A 22860-nucleotide genomic window follows, 5' to 3' on the forward strand; every position below is an offset into this window, starting at 1 on the left:
GCCGGCCGCTTCACCCGCATTGCCGACGGCAGGGGCGGCAACTGGCGGCATCAGGACAGGCAGTGATGTGTCCGACCCGGCAGCGGACAGGGGCAGACGGACACAGCTTGACAGACAGTGGAGAGGAGGCCGACTTCACGGACGGCTGATGCGCGTCTGCAAAGATTCCCAACATGGCAGACCGAAGGAACAGTAGAGAACATGATAGAACAGAACAAGAGGTACAGGCACACAGCCAGAGACCTCGGTATTCCACACACCGGCGGATAAGACAGACAGACAGACAGTAGGTCACATTGGTACACAGCTGAGGCGGTTTCGGAACACGGGAGCTCTGACAGCATGGGGTGAAGTGTGACCCTATCACAGTCGGAGTCACGTCAGACGCGACAGGAGCCTCGTGGTGCACTCAAAAGAGGACCAGCCAGTGAGCAAAAACAGCGCTAGACGTGGTGCTAAAGACAGTCAAAAGAAACAACATAGCAGTGAGAAGTCGTCCGAGCTGTTACCGGCTCGGTTACCGGCTGGTTCCCGCGGCGCCCGCCCTTCCTGTCAGGATGACAGGCAGGCGATGCCAAAGGGCCTGCTACGTGAGTCGTAAAGCCACACTGGCATGAGCTGTTACCGGTTCGAGTAGGCCGAGTTCTCGGAGCACTTTGCGGTTGGCATCGCGGTTCGCTTTTTGACGCTCCTCCAGACTACTGAGGGTGTTCTGCGTTTTTGCAGGCATCGTTGGAACAGCTGGGTCCAGATCACAATACCACCAGGCTGCAGCAGTCTTCCTGAAATGGGTAATGGTAATGACATTTCTATCTGGCATATGGGGCATCATCATGCTGCCTCTTTCTTTTTCACACTTGCATGCCCGCAAAAAATATTTCTGCTATCTCAAGATGCAGATAGCTGCTATGGCTATCAGGGTGGCCTCGAGCTCACTCAGTGGATGGTGTGAGACCAGTGAAGTCACCACGTTTGAACTTAATACTAAGACTTTGCACGAGATCATGGATGAACATTCCACCACCTGAAGCACCAACACAGTCTCAGCAACATCGCATCGTGTGTTACATAGGCATAGTCAGGGAAAACAATAATATTGGCAAACAACCCATGGTGTTATTTTTGTGTTTAAGCCAACTGTGGCCGGGACCACCAGCGCGGGGCGTGGTGGAGAGCAGTGCCGGCGTGCCTACCAGACGGCACTGGGGACCCTCTTCTAACTAATATCGCTTCCCTGAATACGGCTGACACGCGAACGGTAGTAGCGTAGGGTTAGGAGGTGTTCGCTTCTGTATCGAGCTCCCCGCCGACGCTATTGTGTTGGTGAACCAGTCCGAGGCGAGCTCAGCTCGTCTCGGTCCGGCTCAGCTCGCTTCGCTCCGGCTCAGCTCGCCCCGGTCCAGCTCAGCCAGCCTCGGTCCGGCTCGGGTGGCGCCCCCCCCCCCCCCCCCCACAGGTGGACGATGGGCCTCTATTTCGTGTCTCACGTCGTTCCTTCTGTGCTGTGCTGCCCCCATCCCCCACCCAGCATAACCCCGAAGCATCCCGCCGACCCCCCCCCCCCCCCACAGGTGAATGATGGGCCTCTTTTCGTGTCGAACGTCGTTCCTTCTCTGCTATGCTGCCACCACCCCCCACCCAGCACAACCCCGAAGCATCCCGCCGACCCCCCCCCCCCCCCCCCCACATTACAATCCGCCTTGCGCCAGTTCGGGCTGTATAATGAGATGACCTTGTACGATCTCGCCTCGTCCCCATCCGTGACCTGGGGAGAGGGCCACGCGGCACTGAGTGGTCAAGAGCAGCACCACTGTGTGGCCGCCAGATGGCAGTGGCACCCACTCTTCTAACTAGCATCTCTGCTCTGAATACAGCCACGCACTATAAAAGCGTGTGGCTGGGAGCATTAGCGCCCAAACAGAGCATCTCGTCCACCCTAAAACGTAATTCAAATTCAGGGGCAGGATAAAATCACCAACATGCCAATGCATACATGTGTGATTACAAATTAGTTTTGACTTTGCTGGACTAAGGACAGAACAATGCCAGAGAGCAATGTATTGGAAACATCCAATTAAAGTTGATGCATGCTGTGCAAGATGCTGATTCAGACCATACTTTACTTGGGCAGGGCCAGTCAGAATCATGGCCAGGGTCAGAACCAGGAGCAATGTCAGAATCAGAGGCAGAGTCAGTTATACCAATATTGTTGAACTCACAGATGATTAAAATCACATTAAAATTTGAGTCATGATTTGACCCATAACCTTTGGACCAGAATCATCATGTGGATTTTAATGTGCAAGTCTAGGTTATTGAACGTTCTATTTTTTATTGTTTTTTAATTTCTATTTACATACATTTATTATTAAACAATTGAACACAAATGCCTAAACACTCCTGGAAAATCGTGATACCCATGTGGCATGGTTTCATCTGCTTATAGTGATCTAGATAGAGGTAAACAAATATCAAGAGTGGACATGCTTGTCTTGAATGTACTGAAGGTTCTCTTTTATGATTTCCTTGCCAGTCTTTGCTCCACATACAGTTCCAAACATGTTTTACAAAGTTTAGGCAGCTGCTGGCTGGGTTAGTCTCCTTGCTTTTTACCATTACTTGAATGAAATCACTGTAGGTTGTTAGAAAATTAATTTTTGTTCACTGTGATAAATGATTGATCTTCAGTTTAAGTCACTGAGTTGTGTTAAATACCAGTTTTTCCTGCCTTGACCACTTGTGACAACCTGAGATCATTTTGCATCATCGTTATATCAAAATCTGGCACCACTCTGCTGATACAAAAAGTGAAGGCCTGATCATAAGCCTTGACCAGGCCTCAAAAAATGCATAATACACTGAATGTGTTCCATCCAAGCATATCAGACACCTAGCAATGATTTCAGCACATACACTCCACAAACCTGAGTTCCCAAAAGTTTTGGTGCAAGGTCACCAACAACTTCAGCACATGGGCAGGATATGTTTGAAATAGTTATGATGCTACAACAATCATTGCAAGCAAGACTACATCTCATATTTTTTTCAAGAGAGCGTAATTGGAAAAATAATTCATTTTAACCTGGCCAAGTTCAGCACATGCATTAGGTTCATCTCAGTGACAGAAGACATATTTTTATAACTTAGGCCTTGTAGTAGTTCACTGAGCAATTCTCTAGGAAAAAAATATGCAAAATATCCACACACCACACCAGATTTCTATGAAACTATACTACTTTGCATTCTGGGTATTTCTTGTAAGTTTATGAAGAATACCTGAAGCAGGATCACAGGGGAGTGAGACCACAACACGATTTTATTTGAAGTTAAGATAAACGGTACATCTTGAAGCAAAGGATAATAATTTTTTTCAGCATGGGAAACATCAGTTGCAATGGGCCACTTCCAAATAATAGTCGCCTTTGGTTCATATCCAAAGTAGCAGCAACGGGATGTAAATGTCACTCTACCATGTCATCATGGAGCATTAAAAATGCGGCCAAATTTTGCCCTCATATGAAGCCAACACACTTTCCGAACTCGTCCTTTAAGCCCGGGGTGCAAACAAATGATCCCCACCTTTCGCGATATACCCATCGCCTGTCACGGCGCACGTGTCAAAATTAGCGCCTTGGTGAATAGCGCATTTCTTTATGAACAAAACAAACGCAACTAGCTTGCGTCACAAAATTCTGACCAATCATGTAAGGCCCTTGATGCTGTTCCCTCAACACATGGGATAGTGCATTGTATCCATCAGTATATTTAGGCTTCTTGTAAGGTGTAGCATACTGTGATTATTCAAAGCATTCCGGAAAATGATCCTAATCTGAGTATGCTGTATTTTTGCTACGTTTGTCGTGTTTGTTGTGAACAAGCATCCAATGGTGCTAGGCGCATTTGCCCGGAGCACGACCCAGCTCTGATACACCTGATTTGATAGAGAGAAATGTATGTTTTTCTGAATGGATGCAACACACGATATTCCTTTTGTATGTTATATTATCAGCGTCTAAAATAAATGGCGAAAAATAAAACATTCCTAAAACTTGGCGGCGCTGCGGCCTTTCGGAAAACATCCGTTGGCGAAGATGGTAGGTGCCGAGTGGATTTTTGGGTTATGTCTATTTTCGTTGCGTTTTTGTTGTAAAAATGGAATCGTGATAATGTTTCCTCAGCCCCCTCTACGTTTTTCGTAGTCGTGGCTCGCTCTGCGGGGTCGATATGTGTGGTTACGGGTTTTATGATCGCGCTGTGTGCGTCATTAATGTACTGTTGTTCCATGTACGGAACAAAAGCCATGTATTTTTGCTGGCCAACGGACAGTGCCGTATTCTTCCTATGAATATCGCATGATGTTTGTGGCAAGATGATAATTGTACATGCCACACATTCTCTAACTTTGGATAGTACGACACTGCGGTCTTCACATTTATTGATGGTATAAGGTGGCATGCAGTACTGCTGCTGAGAAGCCCTCATAGTAAATGACATCATCATCTTCATAAGGCTGAAAATTTCCTAGTAGCTAGCCTTAAGCTATCCTCACAGCACCTTTTTGGGACAAGACAGGGCTGCTTGGTATTAGATTGGCCATGTGAACCATAACACCTTTCCTTTCATTGAATTCTTTGGTTACCACTTAGTCACCATTGTGACAACTTCATGTAAGCCCATTATTGGTGGGGAATGAGGAACATGTCAGTGATGTATTATGGGCAGTCAAGTCAAAAAGTGGTGGAGATGGTTTGGTATCATTCTGGTGACTGCCATGTTGCTGTGTACTGCAACATTGAAAGTGCTTCAGATTTTTCATCTTGGTTGCATCTTTGGCTCTTGTTTTCATCTGTGCTGCAAATTAACATTGGTAATAATGCTTAATGAAAGGTCAGGAGTAGAGGTTAAGATGCTGTTATATTTATCTTGGGTCATTGTGTGATACTGAAATAGGAGCTAGGCCGTTTCTAAGCAGACAAGACTTAAGGTGGATGGCAAGACAAGTGTGGCAGTTAACTTCATGAATTGTTTGCATATGGGATCAGGAAGTCTGAATATACATGTTAAATATTATGCTGGAAATCTGTGTACTGTTCCATGGGAAATGTGGATGGAACTGTAGTCTTACAGTAATTTTGTCTTTCCAGTCAACCAACAAGAAGAAGACCAGGAAGCTTCGTGGCCAAGTCAGCCATGGCCATGGTCGTATTGGTGAGTGGATAGGTTGATCCATCATCTGGTGACAGTCCTCATTGCCTGAGAAGTGTGTGACAACATTTGAGTGCATTTACTGCATGCAAGATCTGCTTTTCATAAAATTTTGTTCATTCCCCTTATGCAGGAATGGTAGGCATATCAGGTCAGAATGGTTTCCTGAATACATTGAAATCTGGTGGGGAGTTGGGAAACAATTTATGTACTGAAGGAAGTGGTAGGGTGGAAGTATGCTGCACCTGACTTAAAACAGATGGGGGGAAAGGCTTTCAGGCAGGAAGTGCACCACATGAACTGTTGATATTGAGTGCCATTGCTGATCAGGGTGCTGCATTTTGTGTGTAGTAGAGAGATATTTTGTTGACTACTGAAACCTTTACAAGCCGAGGAGACTTTGTAGTAAGTCATTAGCGTACTGGCATGGGAAAACCTGTGTAGATTACTGGTTTGGTTTAATAGGTTTAATAGCTGTTAGCTATTACCTGTTTATATAATAGCCAGCTTAGCTGGTTAACTGGTTTAATAGCTTTGGGGATTGAGGTATTTGAAGTGTTGTGGTATGCAGTGAGATTATGGTATGATGATTATACAAATTTACACCTGTCTTTATAGGCAGTAAGTGACTTTTTCCCCCATGAGCACAGCCTGCACATGCTTTTTGGTTGTGGTGTAGTTAGCACCATGTTGAATGCTGTTGGAGCACATTTACTTCTGGCCAGGACAGCACAACCTTCAGTGTTCAGAAATATCTCATACGCTCCTGAAAGCATTGTAACCAGTGTGTCTACTCTCATCTGAAAAGGTGATAGTGGCAATTTGACTGCAGGGACCTTGTGATGGCCATAACATGAGGTGTTTGCAGCCCTAGACAGTCAAACAGTGTGCCCTTGGGCGCAAAATGACCCTAGCAGTTGACACACTCTAAAACCACAATAAACATCATCAAACAATGTGCGTGGAAGTTATGCTAAATACCACAAACTAGTGGTCCCATCTAGTGGATTTTAAGCCTTAAACTGGTATGGCTTCTTTTCATTTTCATTGGATCCATAACAGCAACTACCATGCCAACCTCTGATTCACTGCAAGCAGCAGGGACTACCCAAAGGCTGGTTGTGTGCCATGCAACAAATGGTTCATGCAGTGCATTTTCACTACACATGAACCAGTGGTTGCCAAACTATCAATGGCATCATGGCCATGCACTTAAATCAACTAGTCTGTGTGCTGTCACTTGTTTAAGGGTTGAAGTGTAAGTGGCTTTGCTGACAAGCATTCTAAACTTGACCTGCAAGTCTGGTTTCTATGCTTGGCCATGCACTTTTGACATCATAAAAAGCTGTGTGACAGATGTGTGTGTGAGAGCAAAATATATGTATGTCTGCAATATCACCTATAACTATATCTGGGACCAGTCAAAGGTAGAAGTAGAAAGGGCATCAGAGGAAGCATCCAAAACTGCCTGGCATTTGTACTTGCAACCTTGCAATGTACAGGCAACTTAATTGGCTTGTTTGTGTAAGGTCATGCAAGGTCAATATGTGGGGAATTTGTGTAGTGGTACTTACTGATCATTGCTGTTTTCAGGCAAGCACAGGAAGCATCCTGGAGGTCGTGGAAACGCCGGCGGACAGCATCACCACCGGATTAACTTTGACAAGTACCATCCTGGATACTTTGGCAAGGTCAGTATTGTCATGGCACCAAAACCCAGACAGCTACTGCCATAGTATGTGTTCTGTAAAACATTTTCCAGGTTGAAAGGAAAGGGTTAGGAAGGATAACATTGTCATATTGGGCACAACGCATTGGCCTCTTGATTAAATTCTCTGCACAGAATGGTTCGCACAATTTCGTCAAATCCCGAAGTTCTGCAAAGGTGTATGTGTGTGTTGCATGGCAGTATGCCTGTTGTGTGTTGCACTTGTCAGTACATATGTTGCAACTGTTCAGTTTCGGCACTGAAGGAAGCATGAAAGGACGGCGGGCATGGCTTATCCGCGGTTTCACACGGCCATGTTAGTCAGTTACAACCTGACCGACCAGACCATGTTGCAACCAGCTATAACTGGAGCAGACATGTGAACATTGTTCCTGCTACTGTATCATGACCATTCCTGTGTATGACAGGTCGGTATGAGAGACTTCCACATCCACAAGAATCGCAAGTTCCGCCCGGCCATCAACTTGGACAAGGTGTGGTCACTCGTGTCCGAAGACACCCGCGTGCACTTCCAGAAGCACACGGACAAGGCGCCCGTCATAGACGTGGTCAAAGCCGGCTACTACAAGGTGCTGGGCAAGGGCCTGCTGCCCAAGCAGCCGGTGATTGTCAAGGCCAAGTTCTTCTCCCGGTTGGCTGAGGAGAAAATCAAGAAGGTGGGCGGATGTTGCGTGTTGACTGCGTAATGCTTTCGCCAATATAAATAACGTGCATCCCGTGTTTTTTATACACCATGAAAGCCTTTGAAATCGACAGCGACGTTGGGGTACCAGAGACAACCTACCTGAGTATTGGAATAAGCCTACCTGAGACGGCGTTTTATTGTTCACCACCTATGGAGGATGGAGACGATTGCGTGCATCCGCTTGCGCGGGTGTGTGGGTTACTGCTGCCAATTAGATCGCTTTTCTGCGCATCCTACGTATCCATGGGTCGTAACCTACTACGATGTGAGCAGGAGGCATTTTGTGAGGTAGAGCGGCATTTCTGTGCGATTCGCCATTTTAAACAGCGCTGTGATGTCGGCTATGAAATGACCCGTAATGCACCTAATATTCGCCGATGACTGATGTAAAAATGCTTGTAAGTAGAAGTACGTTGAATTTCAATGGCGCCTGTCTCCACTGGCAATGGGGGGAGGGAGGGGGGGGGGGGGGCGTAGCAAACAGCCAACTGAGACATCTATTCAGCTAGTCGACCAACGGCTCGAGCACTGAGTGTGGGAGCGGCCACCACCGACGGCACAAGAGAACCGGAGCGCGAGAAGGGACCCGGCGGATGGTCCGGGGACGGCAGGGTGCGACTGGTCGTGCACTGAACCAGGAGCCGCGTGCGCTGGTCTCCTCGACCAGCCGAACCCGGTGAGACAGGGCAGGCGGAGATCGCGGCGCCGCTCGTCCGCCCCCAGTAGGCCCCGGCCACCCGGATGAGCCGGTAGCCCCGGATTAGTCATACCCACGACCAATCCCGGAACGGTCCAATGCCGGCTATAGCACGGCTCTGAGCGAAATGTCCGGGGTCGGTCGCAACATAGCGGATCCTAGAACGGCCGAGTCGGTCGCAGCGCGGCCGAGACTGAAACGGCCGAGTCGGTCGCAGCGCGGTCGAGATTGGAACGGCCGAGTCGGTCACAGCGCGGTCGAGACTGGAACGGCCGAGTCGGTCACAGCGCGGCCGAGACTGGAACGGCTGGGTCAGTCGGCGCGGCTGGTCCCCGGAACGCCCAGTCAATCAGTCACAGCACGGCTGATCGTAGAACGGCCCCGTGGTTACAGTGCGGCGTATTCTAAAACGGCCGACCCGGTCACAGCGAAGCCGATCCTAGAACGGCCAGGAATAGGCCACGTTATCCCGATGCTGCTAGCTTAAATCATTTTTCAGTTAACCGCTTCTTTAATGCGTGGCCTCCGAGCATGAGACGAAGGTAAGGCAGCGTTGATGTGAATGCGTATTTTTACTGCTACTGTCCTCAAAACTATTTATCATGCACATTGCTTCGCACATCTCAAAGAGGTGACTTCAGTGATCTGCTACCAACTTTGCATATGCGGGGGTTACGTGTTCAGATTTACATCTGCTGGCCATTCAACTGTGAAACGTGATTGCGAGCTCGATGAATAGCTCTTCATAGCGCTGAAGCGGAACGATTCATCTGCGGTTTTATATTTACGTAGTCAGTTACTTACGTGTGCGTCAGCGGCAAATTTGTCCGACTCACACTTCAGCCTTGCCCTTATCGTTTGTATTTGTATAACATCGTTTGCATCACATCATTCGGCTGTGTCCAGACATGTTCAACTGCTATTGCTGTTGCCTTGCACCTGTCTGCTCAATTGCGATGGATGTCACTGAATGCATTGTCCGAGGTAAAGTGTACATCTATTTTACGCTTTCTGTGAACGGCCATCTGGGCCCTAAAATAAAAAAGTGGGCCTAGAGGAATGGTGCCACCCTATTGGCTGCGCTGACCTGGAACAACTTCCGGGATCTTATCAAGGGGTTCATGGACACTGCGGCCAGGGTCACAGCCACAGTAACCGTGAGAAAGGATCACCGCGGTTAAAAAGGACCGGCGGCGCTGGAAAAACAGCAGGAAATCCAATCCTTCAAATCGTACCTCAAGTGTTGTCCGCCGGGTGTATCTCGCTGCGTTTTGAGCGAGCAATTTTTTATTTTTATGTTCAGCTGTGTTGACTTGAAGAGAAGCCAAAATTATCAGAAATACAATTGTGCATGGATTTGGATGCACATATAATATCAACCTGGAATTGAATGACTGCACAGAATAAATCGCTGTCCTTTCCTTTTGCAATGGCTTACTCGGCTCTTTCAATAAAACGGATAACAGCTAGGGGCGTTGCTGGATTTTCTCGGACTTTTGCGAAAATATGGATGACCTCAATGATTGAACGCCGGCGTGGATTGAAACAAAGCCAATAATTTGCATTAATGTGCCGTACTCTTGTTCATGTGGAGAAGTTCATCTCTTCCTCAGAATTAATCAGCTAGAAGTTACGCACAATAGTTTTAAACATGGGCGCTCGCAGTCTAGGAGTACGAACACCGGCGCTGGGCGTTGCAGTCTCCGCTGCCATCGACCTGGCAGCCGACACCCAGTGGGCATCAACAGGTGGTGGAAAACGGCCAAACATCGGAGTGGCAGTTTCGAACGCCTCACGAAATCAATTGGTAGGCGTGTGGATAGTATCCCGAATCGTACATTTCAGCTGTGCGACCTTCACCTTAACACGCCGGATGGGGGTCAAATTGACCCCCCGAAGGTTTTTCCTGAATGGTTTCCGAACGGCGCGGCGTAGCCGCGCCAAATGTTGCATAGCTGTAGAAAATTGAATAGCGGATTGTTGGACATCAAAAATTTAGATATAACTTGCAAGGTCGCTGACCTATGGCAGGTCAAAGTCAGGCCATGGTTTCAGCGGAGGCAATTTCCAGGGAATCCTTCAATCTGATTCGACAACGGAGTATTAGACGAAACCGTACGTCTCTGAGATGCTTTCTTAGGCAACACAACAGTTGAATGAGCAAGTTACATTGGCCTAAGGTCAGGTATGAAGGTCACACCAGGGTCAAAACCAACCTGTTTTGTTACTCTAGGGCTTGCTGTATGGGATAGTTTCTGGTGCTCATTTCGAGTTTATTGATAGCAAGAAGCTCATTATACGTCTTTCATGGACTTCTTAGAGGTCAGAATAGGTCACTGAACTATAAAATTTTGTTTTAGGAACATGCTGCCTAGTTAATCTTTGTCGCGTAGTCAAATTCAAAACTCAAAGCAATCTTGTATGCTTTTGGTTACCTTGACCTTCCAAAGGTCAAACAAGGTCACTGACCTTGAATGAGAATGCGACCTTTTGCTTAGAAACTGTTATCTAGGTTCTGGGGGCACTTCGGAGACCAATCTGGAGCTTGACCTTGTTTGACCTTTTTGACCGGAAGATCATGACCTAGGAACCTCAAGCTTTGACCTCAGTGAGTTAACGTACAGGTCAATACACTCTGTAAAAGGGCATCTAGTCGGCCACCCGAGCACGTGTTAATGCTTGGAAGTCGGTACGGATTAGCACGCACAGCACCACTAACTCATGAAACAATGGCGTAATCTCTATTGCTCGTGTTGCTGTAACTTGCAATTCCGGTAATGGAATTTATACTGGAAATACGCGGGTAGAAATTGCTTGTCAGGAGCTAATTAATCTTTCCGTTCCACCCCGTTTTTCTTTCCAGTTTGCGGCAGGGGGCTTCAGCCCCCCCCCCCCCCACCCCACCCCCTCCCGCTTGGGCCCCCAACTTTGGGAAGTGTCAAATTTGTGGAAAACCCTGTTTGTTGGCGTATTTTGCTGGTAGCTTTGGTCATTTTTCACGGTTCGGTCCGAAATCATTTTGTGAAACTGCACCCCTGCCACTTGCCGATCTCATGCCTTCGGAAGAACGCGACGTGCACCACGCCAGTCCTTTCCTTGCTGTGGCAGGCCCTCTGACCGGACCGACGTAGGGTCTGACCTTGCTGACACAAAAGGAGCTCTCTCCGGTACGGGGCGTCCAGCCATTGCCACCGAGACACAAATTCGTATTATGGGCCAGTAGTTGAAACTGTGTGGAGGACCCTCGTTTGGTACCGGGCCACTGACTGACACAGGGCCTTATCTTTGTTTCATTGCGGTTGTGAGCCTTTGCATCGTCCTTTTTATATCTCCTTTCATTGCTGAGAGGCCCGCACCAACTCCAGAGGCCCCTCGACGTTTGGAGTTCAGTGTCTGTCCTTGTTCAGGAAATGTGTCCCTGGTCCATCGGTGCCCATTACCCACACAGGCTCCCCGTTAGGAGTGCAGGCCCCTGAACGGCACAAGAGCCCCTGTTTCAGGACACCCACCAATGCAAGAGGCGTTCTGGTTCGCATTTTCTGGCCCCGGCGTTGACTCTGCTGGGGAAAGGGGCCATGAAGCCTGAATCGGTACATAAAAGGCTGTTCGGCATTGGGGGCCTCAGCCGACTGACTGACAGAGGCGTCCCAACGGACTGCTAGGCGAGTCAGAAAAAATCAAATGTGTCTCGTCACCAACCTTAATGAAGAGCTCCTCGAGGATAGCTACCAGCTCGGCTGTGTACATCAACGACTGGGTAATGGCACTTCAAGCGCTCACAAAGATCCTGAGGCATTGTTCGCCTCGAACGTTTCCAAAAACCGGTCATCTCAGCCAACATGGCTGCATGCCAGCGCCAGGCTACTCCATGGCACAACACAGATCAATCCACGGCGACCTCCCGCTCCCATCAACACATCATTTGTACAACACTGTATTTCCTGGCCTTTCTGAGCTGCCCTCCGTCCACATCATCCGAGAGCGCGCTAGCCCGAGTCGCGAGGCGGGGGGGGGGGGGGGGGGAGGGGCACATACGACCGGTGAGGCTTGCACGGTCCGACGCGGCACGGTTCGCGGGTCCGTTACTGATGCGCGCGCCGCACAGCCCGTCAAAATCATCACTATTCTCAAACCATGGCCCTGGCCGAAACGTTTACGCCCAGTGGCGGCCACAGAGACTTGCGACGTCCAAAACACGCACCAATAAATCTAGTAACAAATGCACAATATAAATAGCACTAATGAAAAGCACTCATTTCGTCAACGTCCAGCGCGTCACGTGCGTCACACTTTCGTCTTCGCAGGCGTAGACGAATTAGCGTTGGGCACCACAACGTTGTTCTTTTTGTTGACATATTTGCACTTCTTCACATAGCTGATGATGAGCGAGTGAATCTTCTTCGGGTTAATCTCACCCGACTTGCTGTGACAGATCTGCCAGGGAGATGTATTACATGGTCAGAAATGTTCAGTGCGACACCAACGTCGTATATGACCCACGTCAGCGCTGGAACCGAACGCGAGACGGTCGGGCGTGACAGTGATCCAACAGCGACACAGCACTTGCCAGACGGCTCAACAGCGGAGGTACGCTGCGACACACAACGCACAACGCGCAGTCCGACAGCCACGTCCCGCAGACACGAGCATGGCACAAAGACGAGCTCATGCCAGCGATCCGCACGGCCACCACTCGCAGGTGGCAGCGCTGCTGGCAGCTGTCGCCCCTGTGTTCGAACGAGCCACGTTACAGCGCGCCCGGCACTCCGGAGTGGGACGGCACTCCACGTGCGCCCAGCTGCCAGGCGGCGACTCGACGAGGGCCGGACGTCGGAGGTCGCACCTCACGAGCCCCGTCACCGCCAGCCTGCGCCCGCCCCTCCACCTCACCTTCGGCACGGACTTGCGCAGTATCTCCTTGTACTGCTCCTTGGTGACGGTGCGCTTGTGGTAGAACGGCTTCAGCACCAGCTTCACCTCCTCGATGACCCGCTCCTGTCGGTTCAGCTTCTTCAGGAACTGAAAGCGACCGCACCCCCACCGTCAGCCGACGCACACCGCCTGGTGAGGCCCCAGCAGGCGTACCGGGTACCAGTGCGTAGCAAAACAGTCAGCTGAGCGGCCCGTACGCACATCGCCGTCACGCGTCACTAGTTTGATGTCATCACTGGTAGGCGGCTGATAGATTTTGGTCAGTCGATTACGTAGACATTTTAGGTAATGTCGCTGCAAGGCGAATACAGAGAGGAGCAGAATTCTTGACAACGAGAAAGCGAAAGAATCTTGAGAAGTGACAGACGCCGAACTCCACATAAAGCAGGCTTACACCGACAGCTAGAGACTGAACACGTCCCAAACAACCAGCTCAGTCCTGCTGCGAGCAAGCGGGAAAATCAGCAGCGTCGCGCCAACTTGTGGCTCCAAACAAGGCCACTGATACGTATGGGCGCCAGTCGACTACGGAAGCTGACAGCAAACAATTAACAACCAACAACGCTGAAATAAGTCGAAAGGGAGAACGGTGATGACGCCATAGACGGGGCTTGGGGCACAGCCCGACCTCTACATCAACACGCCATGGGGCGGGGCACACAGCCAATCAGTGTCTCTCACTTGCGGACACCAGAGGCTCAGCCGACAGTACAGTGCGCGTGAAATATTGGTAGGCAGGGCTGGGGGTACTACACATCAGCAGCGGTAAGCACACTAGCACGCCGAGGCGCCGACCGGCTGAGTGTGGGAAGCTTCTCAGCCGGCGCTGTTGGATATCCCGTCAGCTGGCGCTCAGAGAAACACCAGATGCTAGCTGGCGCTCAGCGGAACACCAGGTGCTACCTGGCGCTCAGCGGAACACCAGCTGCCACCTGGTGCCCAGCAGAACACCAACTGCTGCCTGGTGCTCAGCGGAACACAAGCTGCTAGCTGGCGCTCAGCGGAACACTACCTCCCACCGAGCACCTAGCGTCACTCCACGCCAGTCAAATCAGCCAACAATGCACGTTCAACAGTGTTTGGATGCAAAATAGTTGGGATATAGCAAATCGTAATGAAACCTCGATCGTTCTCAGACATGCGTTCCAAAACTCTGTACAAATACATGACTGAGAACATAATTTTCCGTACGCCAAAGCCCTGTTGGCACAATTTCCCTGCAGAATGTCCCTGTGCTAAACCAACACTTGGTCCAAAAAAACAAACGAGGAAGTCGTCAATATTGAAATCGAAAGCACCCCAAAACAAAATATCCTAGCCACCTGAACTACGTTTGCCTCGTTTTACTGACGTCACGCCGTGACCCTCTACTTTACGCTTGTGCGTAATTTTGCTAACGCTTAAGTGAGCGCAAAACATGTAAGCACTAGCGTTGCAGCCTACAAGGAGAGGTTGGCCAAACTACGCACTACCGAAGCGCCAAGCGTACCTTCTCCTTTACCTGCATCTCCACGGCCGAGTTTGGTACGTCGTCAATGACCTTGAGGCCCTCCTCCCCTTCGGCGGCGGTGGAGGTCGCAGTAGACGAACCACCCTTACCAGCAGCTGTCAATGCCGAACACAGGTTAGAGACGCTTCTACACGCGCATTGAGAATAGCACAACATGTCGAGCACTCGCAGTTATACAATCGTGCAGTCACACCCAGACACATTCGGAGTATTTAAATCACTGAGTTCCGTGTGTAAATCCCATGTGTAAAAAGTAGAGTTTCAAAGTGGCACGTCATCTCTTTCACTGTGAACAACTATTTCAAGCAGGGATTTACAAGTTAAGTATTTCGCAATGCTATTTCATCTTCCTCAAAGAATAGCAAATAGTGTGATATAGCAGCACTAGCCGGTAGCACATGATACCTCACACTGCAAGCACCATCCCATCACTTTCCGACTTGGAACCGCCCCTCTTCACGGAATTCAAACCGCGAGCGTGTATGAAAATCCCACGCAACAGACGGAAGTCGGTACGCCCCGTTTGCAGTCGCCCGGCGCGGCTCACGACAGCCGAGACCCTCTCCCTCCCCGCACGCCACGCCGAGCGCTCCCAGCCCAGACCTCTCGTTCTCTGCTCTCCCCGGACGGCCGACTCACGTCGCTTGGCGGGCCGTGCACGCGCGGCAGGGCGGCGGCCGGACGGGGCCGCCTTGCCCGCCGTCTTGCCGGGCGGCGCCTTGCCCGCGCCCTTGGCGTGGCTCGTGCCAAACAGAGCTTCGAACCGATCCTTGGGGTCCATCCGGCGCGAGCGACCAGCCGGCGGCGGAGCGCCGCGCGCCGGCCGCGGCGGCTCGAACAGGTCGTCGCCCTCGCGCGAGTCGGGCGAGTTGGGCGAGTCGGGCGAGTAGGGCGAGTCAATGTCCATATCCACTACATCGGCCGAGCCGCGCTGTCCGTTCTGCGCCGGCACGGCAGGCGCGGCGGGCGTGGCGGCCGCCGCCACGACGGCCGAGGCGGCGGCGACCACGGCGGCGGCGGCGGCGGCGGCAGCCGGCAGACTGGGTGGCGGTCGAGACGTGTCTGGCAGGAGGCCGGTCAGCGCGGTGGCGACGGCCGACGGCGGCGACAGGCCCGCGAAGAGGCTAGGAGGCTGCCCAACACAACGAAACGATATGATCACGGCTGTCAGGGCAGTGCATCATAGGAGCAGCACACCAGTGAAACTACAACAGGTACAGCACGTGGATGCCTACAGCTGCACATAGTGTAGCGCACGTAGACTTCGAGATTTAAGTAAGAATTACATGCAGTCAATTCACGGCTTGCCGTTACGCAGCAAGAACAAACGGTCTTCCGATAGGACCTCCAAGGCTCCATTCCGACCAGCTAACTAATGGGGATGCTTGTTCACCGGTAAACTCGTTTTGCAGCCAAACATCTCACAGAAACGTCCTGCCTGAGTCACCTGCTAAACTGCACGTCACGCCCAAACATCACACGAGCTCGTTCCGACCGTTGCCAGCCAGCGTCTGTCCAAAACCGTACCAGTGGCCGGCGGACACTCACCGCGGCGGCGGTGGCGGCGGCTGCGGGCGCGCGCTGCTCGGCATCCGCCGAGTGGCGCGGCTCCGGCGGCTTTTCCGTCGGCCTGTCGCGCTGCTCGGCGGGTAGCGGCGGCGGCGGTGGCGGCGGCGTGGGTGTCGGGTCGGCCGCGGCCGGCGCCGGCGGCAGCGGCTCGGGCGCCGGCGGCGGCGGCTCGCCCAGCCGCGGCGCCGGCTCCGGGCTGGCCGCATCCGGCGACGGCGGCGAGTCGGGCGTCACCGATCCCGAGTGGGTGGGCTCGAACGGGTCGTACTGGTCGCCGAACTTGGCCTCGGACGCATCCGAGGGTGGCGGCTCGGGCGGCGTGCTGGGACCGCGAGGCGCCGCCGCCGCTGGTTGAGCGGCTACGCGCGACCCCGCCGGCGGCACGGCCGCACGTGACCCCACCGGTGGCGCGGCCGCGCGCGACACCGCCGGTGGCGCGGCCGCGCGCGACACCGCCGGCGGTGCGGCCGCGCGCGACGCCGCCTGCGTCACAGTCGCGGCGGGCGCCGCTGCCACCGGCGGTGCCGGTGGCTCCGGCTCCGGCTCGTCGTCCGCCTCGCCGAGCGGGTTGGTAATGAGCCGCACTGCCGCCGATTTCGCGCTGAGCGAGAACTTGACGGTCGGCTCCGGGGCCACCGGCTCCGGTGGCGTCTTCGGTCCCCGCGGACTCCGCGGCGCCGCTCGCGAGGGGGGCGCGGCCCGCGGCGCCGGCACGGCCGGCTCGGTGGTAGACGCGACCACACGCACGGCCGGCTCCGTCTCCGTCTCCGTCTCCGAGTCCGTGATGATGATCGGCTCGGCCTTGGGTGGAGACAGCTCGACGACGTCGTCCAGGTCAATGACGTCGGGGCTGCGCTGCGGCCGGCGCCGCGCGGTGCTGTCCGAGCGCCGGCGGCGTGGCGCCGGCGAGCCGCTCGACGACGAAGACGATGACGACGACTGCGAGCCAGACCAAGAGCTGGAACGACTGCCGGAGCGCGAGCGGCGTGCGTACTTGCGCGGCGGCGACGCCGACCGGCTGGGGCTCCGCGGGCGCGCCGCAGGGCTCCTAGCGCGCGGACTCGGGCTCCTGCGTTCGCGAGGCGGCGTGACACTGCGCGCTCTCTTACTGGAGCGCGGCGGCGGCTGCGGCGGCGACGGAGACGCCCTCCTGCCACTGTCCGCCCTGCTCTTGTATTCGCCGCGCGCCGTCTGCTTGGGGTCCTTGTTCTCTTTGCGCGCGTCCCTACGCAGCCGGTCGGTGTCTGGGTCCGGCTCGCGCTCGGTCGGCCTGGCGCGCGCCGACTTCGGGCGCTCCTTTTCGCGCGGCTCCCAGCGTGGCAGGTCGCGGTCGCGGTCGCGGTCCCTGATCGGCGACCTCTTGTCCCTGATCGGCGACCGCCTGTCCCTATTCGGCGACCGCCTGTCCCTGATTGGCGACCGTCTGTCCCGGATCGGTGACCGTCTGTCCCTGGACGGAGTGGGTCGTTCTCGGATAGAGCTAAAGTCCGGCGACGGTTCGCGCCCCTCGTGGCGGACCACGCGGCTCTTGGTACCCATGCGGTCTCTATCCTTTGAGAAGTTCACGCTGACGACCAAATTATCGCCATCCGCGATCACAGCCTTAGAAACCGGGGACCTAGCGCGCTTCTTTTTCTTTTTCTTCTCCTCCTTGCTCTGCTTCTTTAGCTTGTCTTTCTTCTTCTTCATCTTCTTCGGCGCCAGCGACGGCGACACACTCCGCTTCCTCTTTTTCTCTTTGACCTTCTTCACAGGCGAGGTGGTGTGTTTCTGAAGCGGCGATCTCAGCGGGGAATGCCGCGAAGGCGAGGGGCGCGAAGCCGAGTGGCGCGCCGGCGAATGGCGCGCCGGCGAGTGGCGCGAGCGTTCGCGGCGCGGCGGCGAGCGCTTCTCGCGCGAGTGGCGCCTGTGCTCGCGCTGGCGGCGGCTGGGAGAGCGCGGCGCGCTGGCCGAGCGGCGCCGCCGCTGACCGCGGGACGAGTCCCGGCGCCGCACCGCCGCCGGCGAGCGCGATCCAGTCGAGCTGGACGAGCGCGAGCGCGAGCGGCGCGAATGCACCGAACGTTCCTGGTTCTCCTGGGCGCGCATCTTCCGCTCGTTGATCACCTTGCGCACGTCGTAGCGCTGGATATCGCGCTTCTTGCCCTTACGGCCGTCGGCGGGCGGTGAACGCTTGCGCTCCGGCCTCGGCTCACCCACCTCTTTGCTGCGTGCGATGGCGCGGTCGGTCGGCTTGCCATCACGGTAGTTGCGGTCGCGCGCGCTACGCGAGAATTTCTTCCAGCCGACCTCTTCGCCGTCGTCCGGCCCAAGCCCGGTGATGGTCTTCTCGCTGACGACAAAGTCGCGTATGTCCTCGTCCACGTCAGGCGCGTCGTCAGCGGCGATGGGCAGCTGTAAGCTGCCGGAGGCAGACGTTTCCCGCAGCGACGGCACCGGCTCGTCGCTCGGCGAGCGGCACGGCGCCTGCTCGGGCCGCGGCGAGCCGTGCGGCGCCACCGGCTCGGCCACTTCCAGCGCCCGATCGTCCGCCGACGGCGGCCGTTCGTCCGTCGACGGTGGCCGCTCCTCCACGATCTCGCCCTCCTCGTAATCGCCGTCGGGCGGCGCCTCATTGGACGGCGAGAGTGGCGGCGTCAGCGGTGGTGGCGGCGGCGTGGCGGCCACCGGCTCCTCCGCAGCCACCGCTGGCCGTTCGGCCGGCTCCGGCGGCGGCTCGGACGGGATCTCACCCTCCTCGAAGTCACCCTCCGGCTGGTCCAGCTCGTCGTCGGCGTCCATCCAATCGGTGGGTCGCGCCGGGGCGGGAGGCGGCGGCGCTGGAGGCGGCGGAGGCGGCGGCGACGGGGTGGGCGGCCGCTCGGACGGGAGCTCGCCCTCCTCCATGCCATCGTCGAAGCCATCCTCCTCGTTGTCCGAGATCTGCTCTGTGTCAAGGCTGAGCAGCGGCTTCGCCACCGGCGCGTCGGCGGTCGAGGGCGCCGGGGCGGCCGCAGACGCCTCTTCGCGCACGGACTGAAACTCCTCCTGCTCCGGCGGCGGCGGTAGGGGTGACGGCGGCGGCGGTGGCGACGGTAGCTCGACCTCCTCCGCCTCCTCCTGGTCGGGCCCGAAGCTCTCCGGCGACGAGATGCTCTCAACGGGCAGCGGGCGCCAGCTCTCCGCGCCGGCCGCCGGCCCGTTGACGGCGGGGGCCGGGCTGGGCACCAGCTCGGGCGACACCGGTCGGCCGGCCTCGTCGATCACCAGGTCCTCGTCGCTGGAGACGTCGCTGGCGTCCTGCACGCCTGGCGGACCGTGAGCCACTCCCAGCGGCGGCTCAGTGCTTGGCTCGCGCGCCGGCGACGGGGAGGCCGACGGCGAGCCGGCCGCCGAGGTGACCGGTGAGTAAGTCGGGGAGGCGCCCTCCGACGCCCTGTCCTCCGGCATCTCGATATCGCCATACAGGTCCACGTCCTCCTCCTGGCTGGGGCGCTGGGTCGGGCCAGCGTCGCCTTCGAGGCTGGCGCGGCCGGGCGGGTAGGGGTCACCTATGTCGTCCTGCTCCTGACCAGGGCTCTGAGGCGGGCCAGCGTCGCCCGTGTCACCCTCGCTCGGAGCGGCGTCCATCGGGCTGGAGGCGCGCCGCCCGCCCCTGGCGTCCCGACCGGCATCTCTCCGCTCCGGGTCACCAGATCCGCCCACCCACTCGGCATCACCGCCTCCGAAGGTGCGCTCTGAGTCTAAGTCCCCGCTTATCCGTTCTAGGCCCACTCCGACATCTAGCTGCTCTAGAGAAATGTCTTTGTCTGCGCTCTCAGAATCGATGCATTCATCGATCTGTACAGAATCCACGCCTGCGGCAACCAGCCCAGTGCCAGCAGCGGCAGCTATTCGCTCGGAGTCGACATCCTCGTCTATCGATTCTGAATCAATGTCTTCGCCTACCTGCTCTTTCGCTTCGTTTATATGTTCATCACCGATGTCTTTTTCTGTCCTCTGAGAATCAACATCTCTGACCATCCGCCAAGGGTCGGCGCTTATGTCTGCCAACTCCGAATACATGTCTTCGTCTATCCGTTCAGGCTTTACAACCTCACCTACCCGCGCAGGATCAGCCACAGCATCGACATGTTCTGGATCGTCAACATCGTCCTTCCGTTCTTGACTGGCATCTTCTAGTTCCCCATGACTGACATTAGAAACCGTCGGTCCCTGGGCGGCGTCCGGACTGGCAGGCTCGCGGTCGGCATAAAGGTCCGCCTCATCGCCATCAACACCTTGGTCTGCCGAAACGGGGTCGACACTGTCCTCCGTCCGATCCAGGTCGACGTCCTCTTCTACGGGTTCGGCGTCGCCTTCGACAGCCGATTTTGGATCGAGGGTAGAGTCCGCGCGCTCGGGACCGAGTCCCTCGTCCTGCTCAGAGCCGGACTCCTCGTCCGTCGGGTCGTCGTCGACCGCCTCGTCCGTGCGCTCGCGGTCGCGGTCGTCCTCTATCACAGGTTTGAGCGTCGTCGGCGGGCCGCCCTCGCCGCCGCCCATGGGGGCGGGCGGCTGGCCGCCGGCCGCGCCGCCGCCAGCTCCGTTGGCGGCCGTCTGCGGGCGGGCCGCGAGGTCGCCGGCCGGCCGCTGGTCGTACGCGTCGGCTGGGGACGTGCCAGGCTGCTGCGGCGTCAGCCGCTCTCCGCCGGGGCCACCGCCGACCGGCTGCACGCCGGCGGCGCACGCTAGCGGCACCGTGCGGGGGTTGCGCGCGCGCCGTAATCGTGAGTAGGAGGCGGGCGGCGGCCGGCCGATGGCGCGCTGTTTCAGGCGCGCCAGGGCGGCGGCGCGGCTGGAGCGCGCCCGGCACCGCGTGGCGCCCCCGCCGCCGGCCGCGCCCTCCCAGTCGCTGTCATCGCTGGCCGGTCCCGGCTCGGCTGACTCCGTGACAGACATCGGCACCTGCGGGGACCCCGCCGCTCAATGCACGGATTACGGCAGGCAGTCGCGCTCGCCATCTTGGTAGAAACAATGCCACACACGACCATGTTCGTAGATACTGTACAACACAGATAACCCAGGCATGCACAAACACACGGGGGACCGACGACTTCGAGCAATCAAGCGAAAAACAATCATAAATAGGTCAATAACACGATGTTCGCAAATTCTTCAATTCACGACTGCACCTCATGGAATCACCCATTAAATACCGACACAAGACACCGCACGCCTCTGCCGGCGCCGGGACGCCAGACGGCACACCCTGCATCGGCCGTACCATCAGGGCGGCGTCGGCAGGCGACGGGCGGCGGACGGCGGCGCAAGCCGGCGCCTCGGCGTCGGCCGCCTGTCTCTGGCGGACGGGCACGGTGCCGATCACTGCACCGCCGACCGAGCGGCGCACCAGCAGCGCCGAGAACGCCCGCCGGTCCACCGGGCACAGCGTCACCACCTGCGGCCGGGGTCAGGTCAGTACATCCGGCTCAGAAAGCCAGGTCAGGTCAGCGGCCGGCACATGGCGGCTGGCCGGGTGAACGCCGGGGACAGGGCGGCGTGGAATGCCGCAGGGCGGAACAAGTCATGGCAACAACTAGGATATGGCAACAGGCTATGTCAATCACCTATGCCAGAGAAAATGGCTTACCAGCAGCACCGACCTACCTTGGACCACTGCAGGATGTGATGTAGGCAGAACACGTGCTGGCAGACGTCCGGGGACGCCACCTCGCGGCCGCGAAGGCTGTGCAGGCAGATGGGACAGACATCCGGCACACGACCAGTGCCGCCGACTGCCACTGCTTCCACTCCTGAGGAATCCAAACAGGCAACACATCAACAGTTATGTGATATCTATATGACAATAACCATACCAAACCATCACATTGATCACATGGTATGTTATAAACAAATAATTACTGTTTGCAGCATTGGAATTGTCAGTGAATGTTCAAAGAATGGGTCAACCACACAATCTCTTGCCTAGTTTATGCCCTGGTGCAGATGATGTGCATGAGAGAGGCCCATTGATACCTTTGGAAAGAACGTGTTAATATCAAGGGTTCAATGCTTGGACATCTTGTCACCCTAAAACCCTCTAAGATCCTTGGTGCTTACAGGACACCTTCATGTGAAATTAAGCATCTCATATTCTCATTTCACAGTTTCTTGGGGTCTGTGGCTCAAAAGTTCTGGCTTTCTGATTACTACTGACAATTGTTTAGCTTGGAAAGGTTTGTGCTATTTACACATCCATCCTACACATCACCGACAGCAAAATATGGTACCCATCATGTCTGTCCTTACCCAACCCTGCTCTCTATGTCAAATGTGGCCTGATCTCATAAGGAGTGATTTGATCTCTTCTATGAATCCTCACCTTACTCAAGGCTGGACAACACAGGCACACAGATACATGGTTTAAAGGCAGCACAAGGGTCCATTTCAATGGCTGCCAGGTAAAAGCAAATGTGGTTGAAGGAGATGACCTTGCACCCTATGGCCATGAGACAAGAAACCTACCACTGCAGTTTATAATCCCAAGCCTTCCCATAAAGAGCCATGACTGC

General features: G+C 55.2%; 2 protein-coding genes and 1 long non-coding RNA gene across 3 annotated transcripts; 1 reads left to right on the forward strand and 2 right to left on the reverse strand.

The window, feature by feature from the left end:
- Nucleotides 1-3637, reverse strand: LOC119091839 (uncharacterized). The gene is made up of 3 exons (XR_005093444.1): nt 3580-3637; nt 626-782; nt 1-41 (listed from the first exon to the last, which is right to left on the reverse strand). It is a non-coding gene; the product is annotated as an uncharacterized LOC119091839 (long non-coding RNA).
- A 413-nt stretch (nt 3638-4050) lies between these two features.
- Nucleotides 4051-7647, forward strand: LOC119091756 (60S ribosomal protein L27a). Its single transcript, XM_037214624.1, has 4 exons — nt 4051-4094; nt 5145-5208; nt 6799-6896; nt 7342-7647. The coding sequence occupies exons 1-4, from the start codon at nt 4092-4094 to the stop codon at nt 7618-7620; spliced, it is 444 nt and encodes a 147-aa protein (XP_037070519.1). The 5' UTR covers nt 4051-4091; the 3' UTR covers nt 7621-7647.
- Nucleotides 7648-12246: 4599 nt separating this feature from the next.
- Nucleotides 12247-22585, reverse strand: LOC119092143 (PHD and RING finger domain-containing protein 1). Its single transcript, XM_037215119.1, has 15 exons — nt 22579-22585; nt 21956-22101; nt 21627-21746; nt 20504-20836; nt 19732-19885; nt 19535-19614; nt 18839-18937; nt 18317-18805; nt 17231-18187; nt 16858-17182; nt 16535-16674; nt 15398-15698; nt 14738-14853; nt 13207-13335; nt 12247-12750 (listed from the first exon to the last, which is right to left on the reverse strand). Exons 1-15 carry the CDS (start codon nt 22583-22585, stop codon nt 12601-12603), a joined length of 3546 nt encoding a protein of 1181 aa, XP_037071014.1. The 3' UTR covers nt 12247-12600.
- Between the last annotated feature and the right edge of the window lie 275 nt (nt 22586-22860).

The sequence above is a fragment of the Pollicipes pollicipes genome, unplaced genomic scaffold, assembly GCF_011947565.3.
Source record: "Pollicipes pollicipes isolate AB1234 unplaced genomic scaffold, Ppol_2.1 Scaffold_3447;HRSCAF=4054_pilon_pilon_pilon, whole genome shotgun sequence".
NCBI lineage: Eukaryota > Metazoa > Arthropoda > Thecostraca > Pollicipedomorpha > Pollicipedidae > Pollicipes > Pollicipes pollicipes.

Excerpts from the sequence above, each read along its gene's own strand:
- LOC119091756 (XM_037214624.1), top strand. Across the intron at positions 5,209-6,798 it reads CCATGGCCATGGTCGTATTG|GCAAGCACAGGAAGCATCCT; the intron begins GTGAGTGGATAG and ends TGCTGTTTTCAG. Across the intron at positions 6,897-7,341 it reads ATCCTGGATACTTTGGCAAG|GTCGGTATGAGAGACTTCCA; the intron begins GTCAGTATTGTC and ends TGTGTATGACAG.
- LOC119092143 (XM_037215119.1), bottom strand. Across the intron at positions 18,806-18,838 it reads CGGACGATCGGGCGCTGGAA|CGGCCCGAGCAGGCGCCGTG; the intron begins GTGGCCGAGCCG and ends CACGGCTCGCCG. Across the intron at positions 13,336-14,737 it reads AGATGCAGGTAAAGGAGAAG|TTCCTGAAGAAGCTGAACCG; the intron begins GTACGCTTGGCG and ends GGTCGCTTTCAG.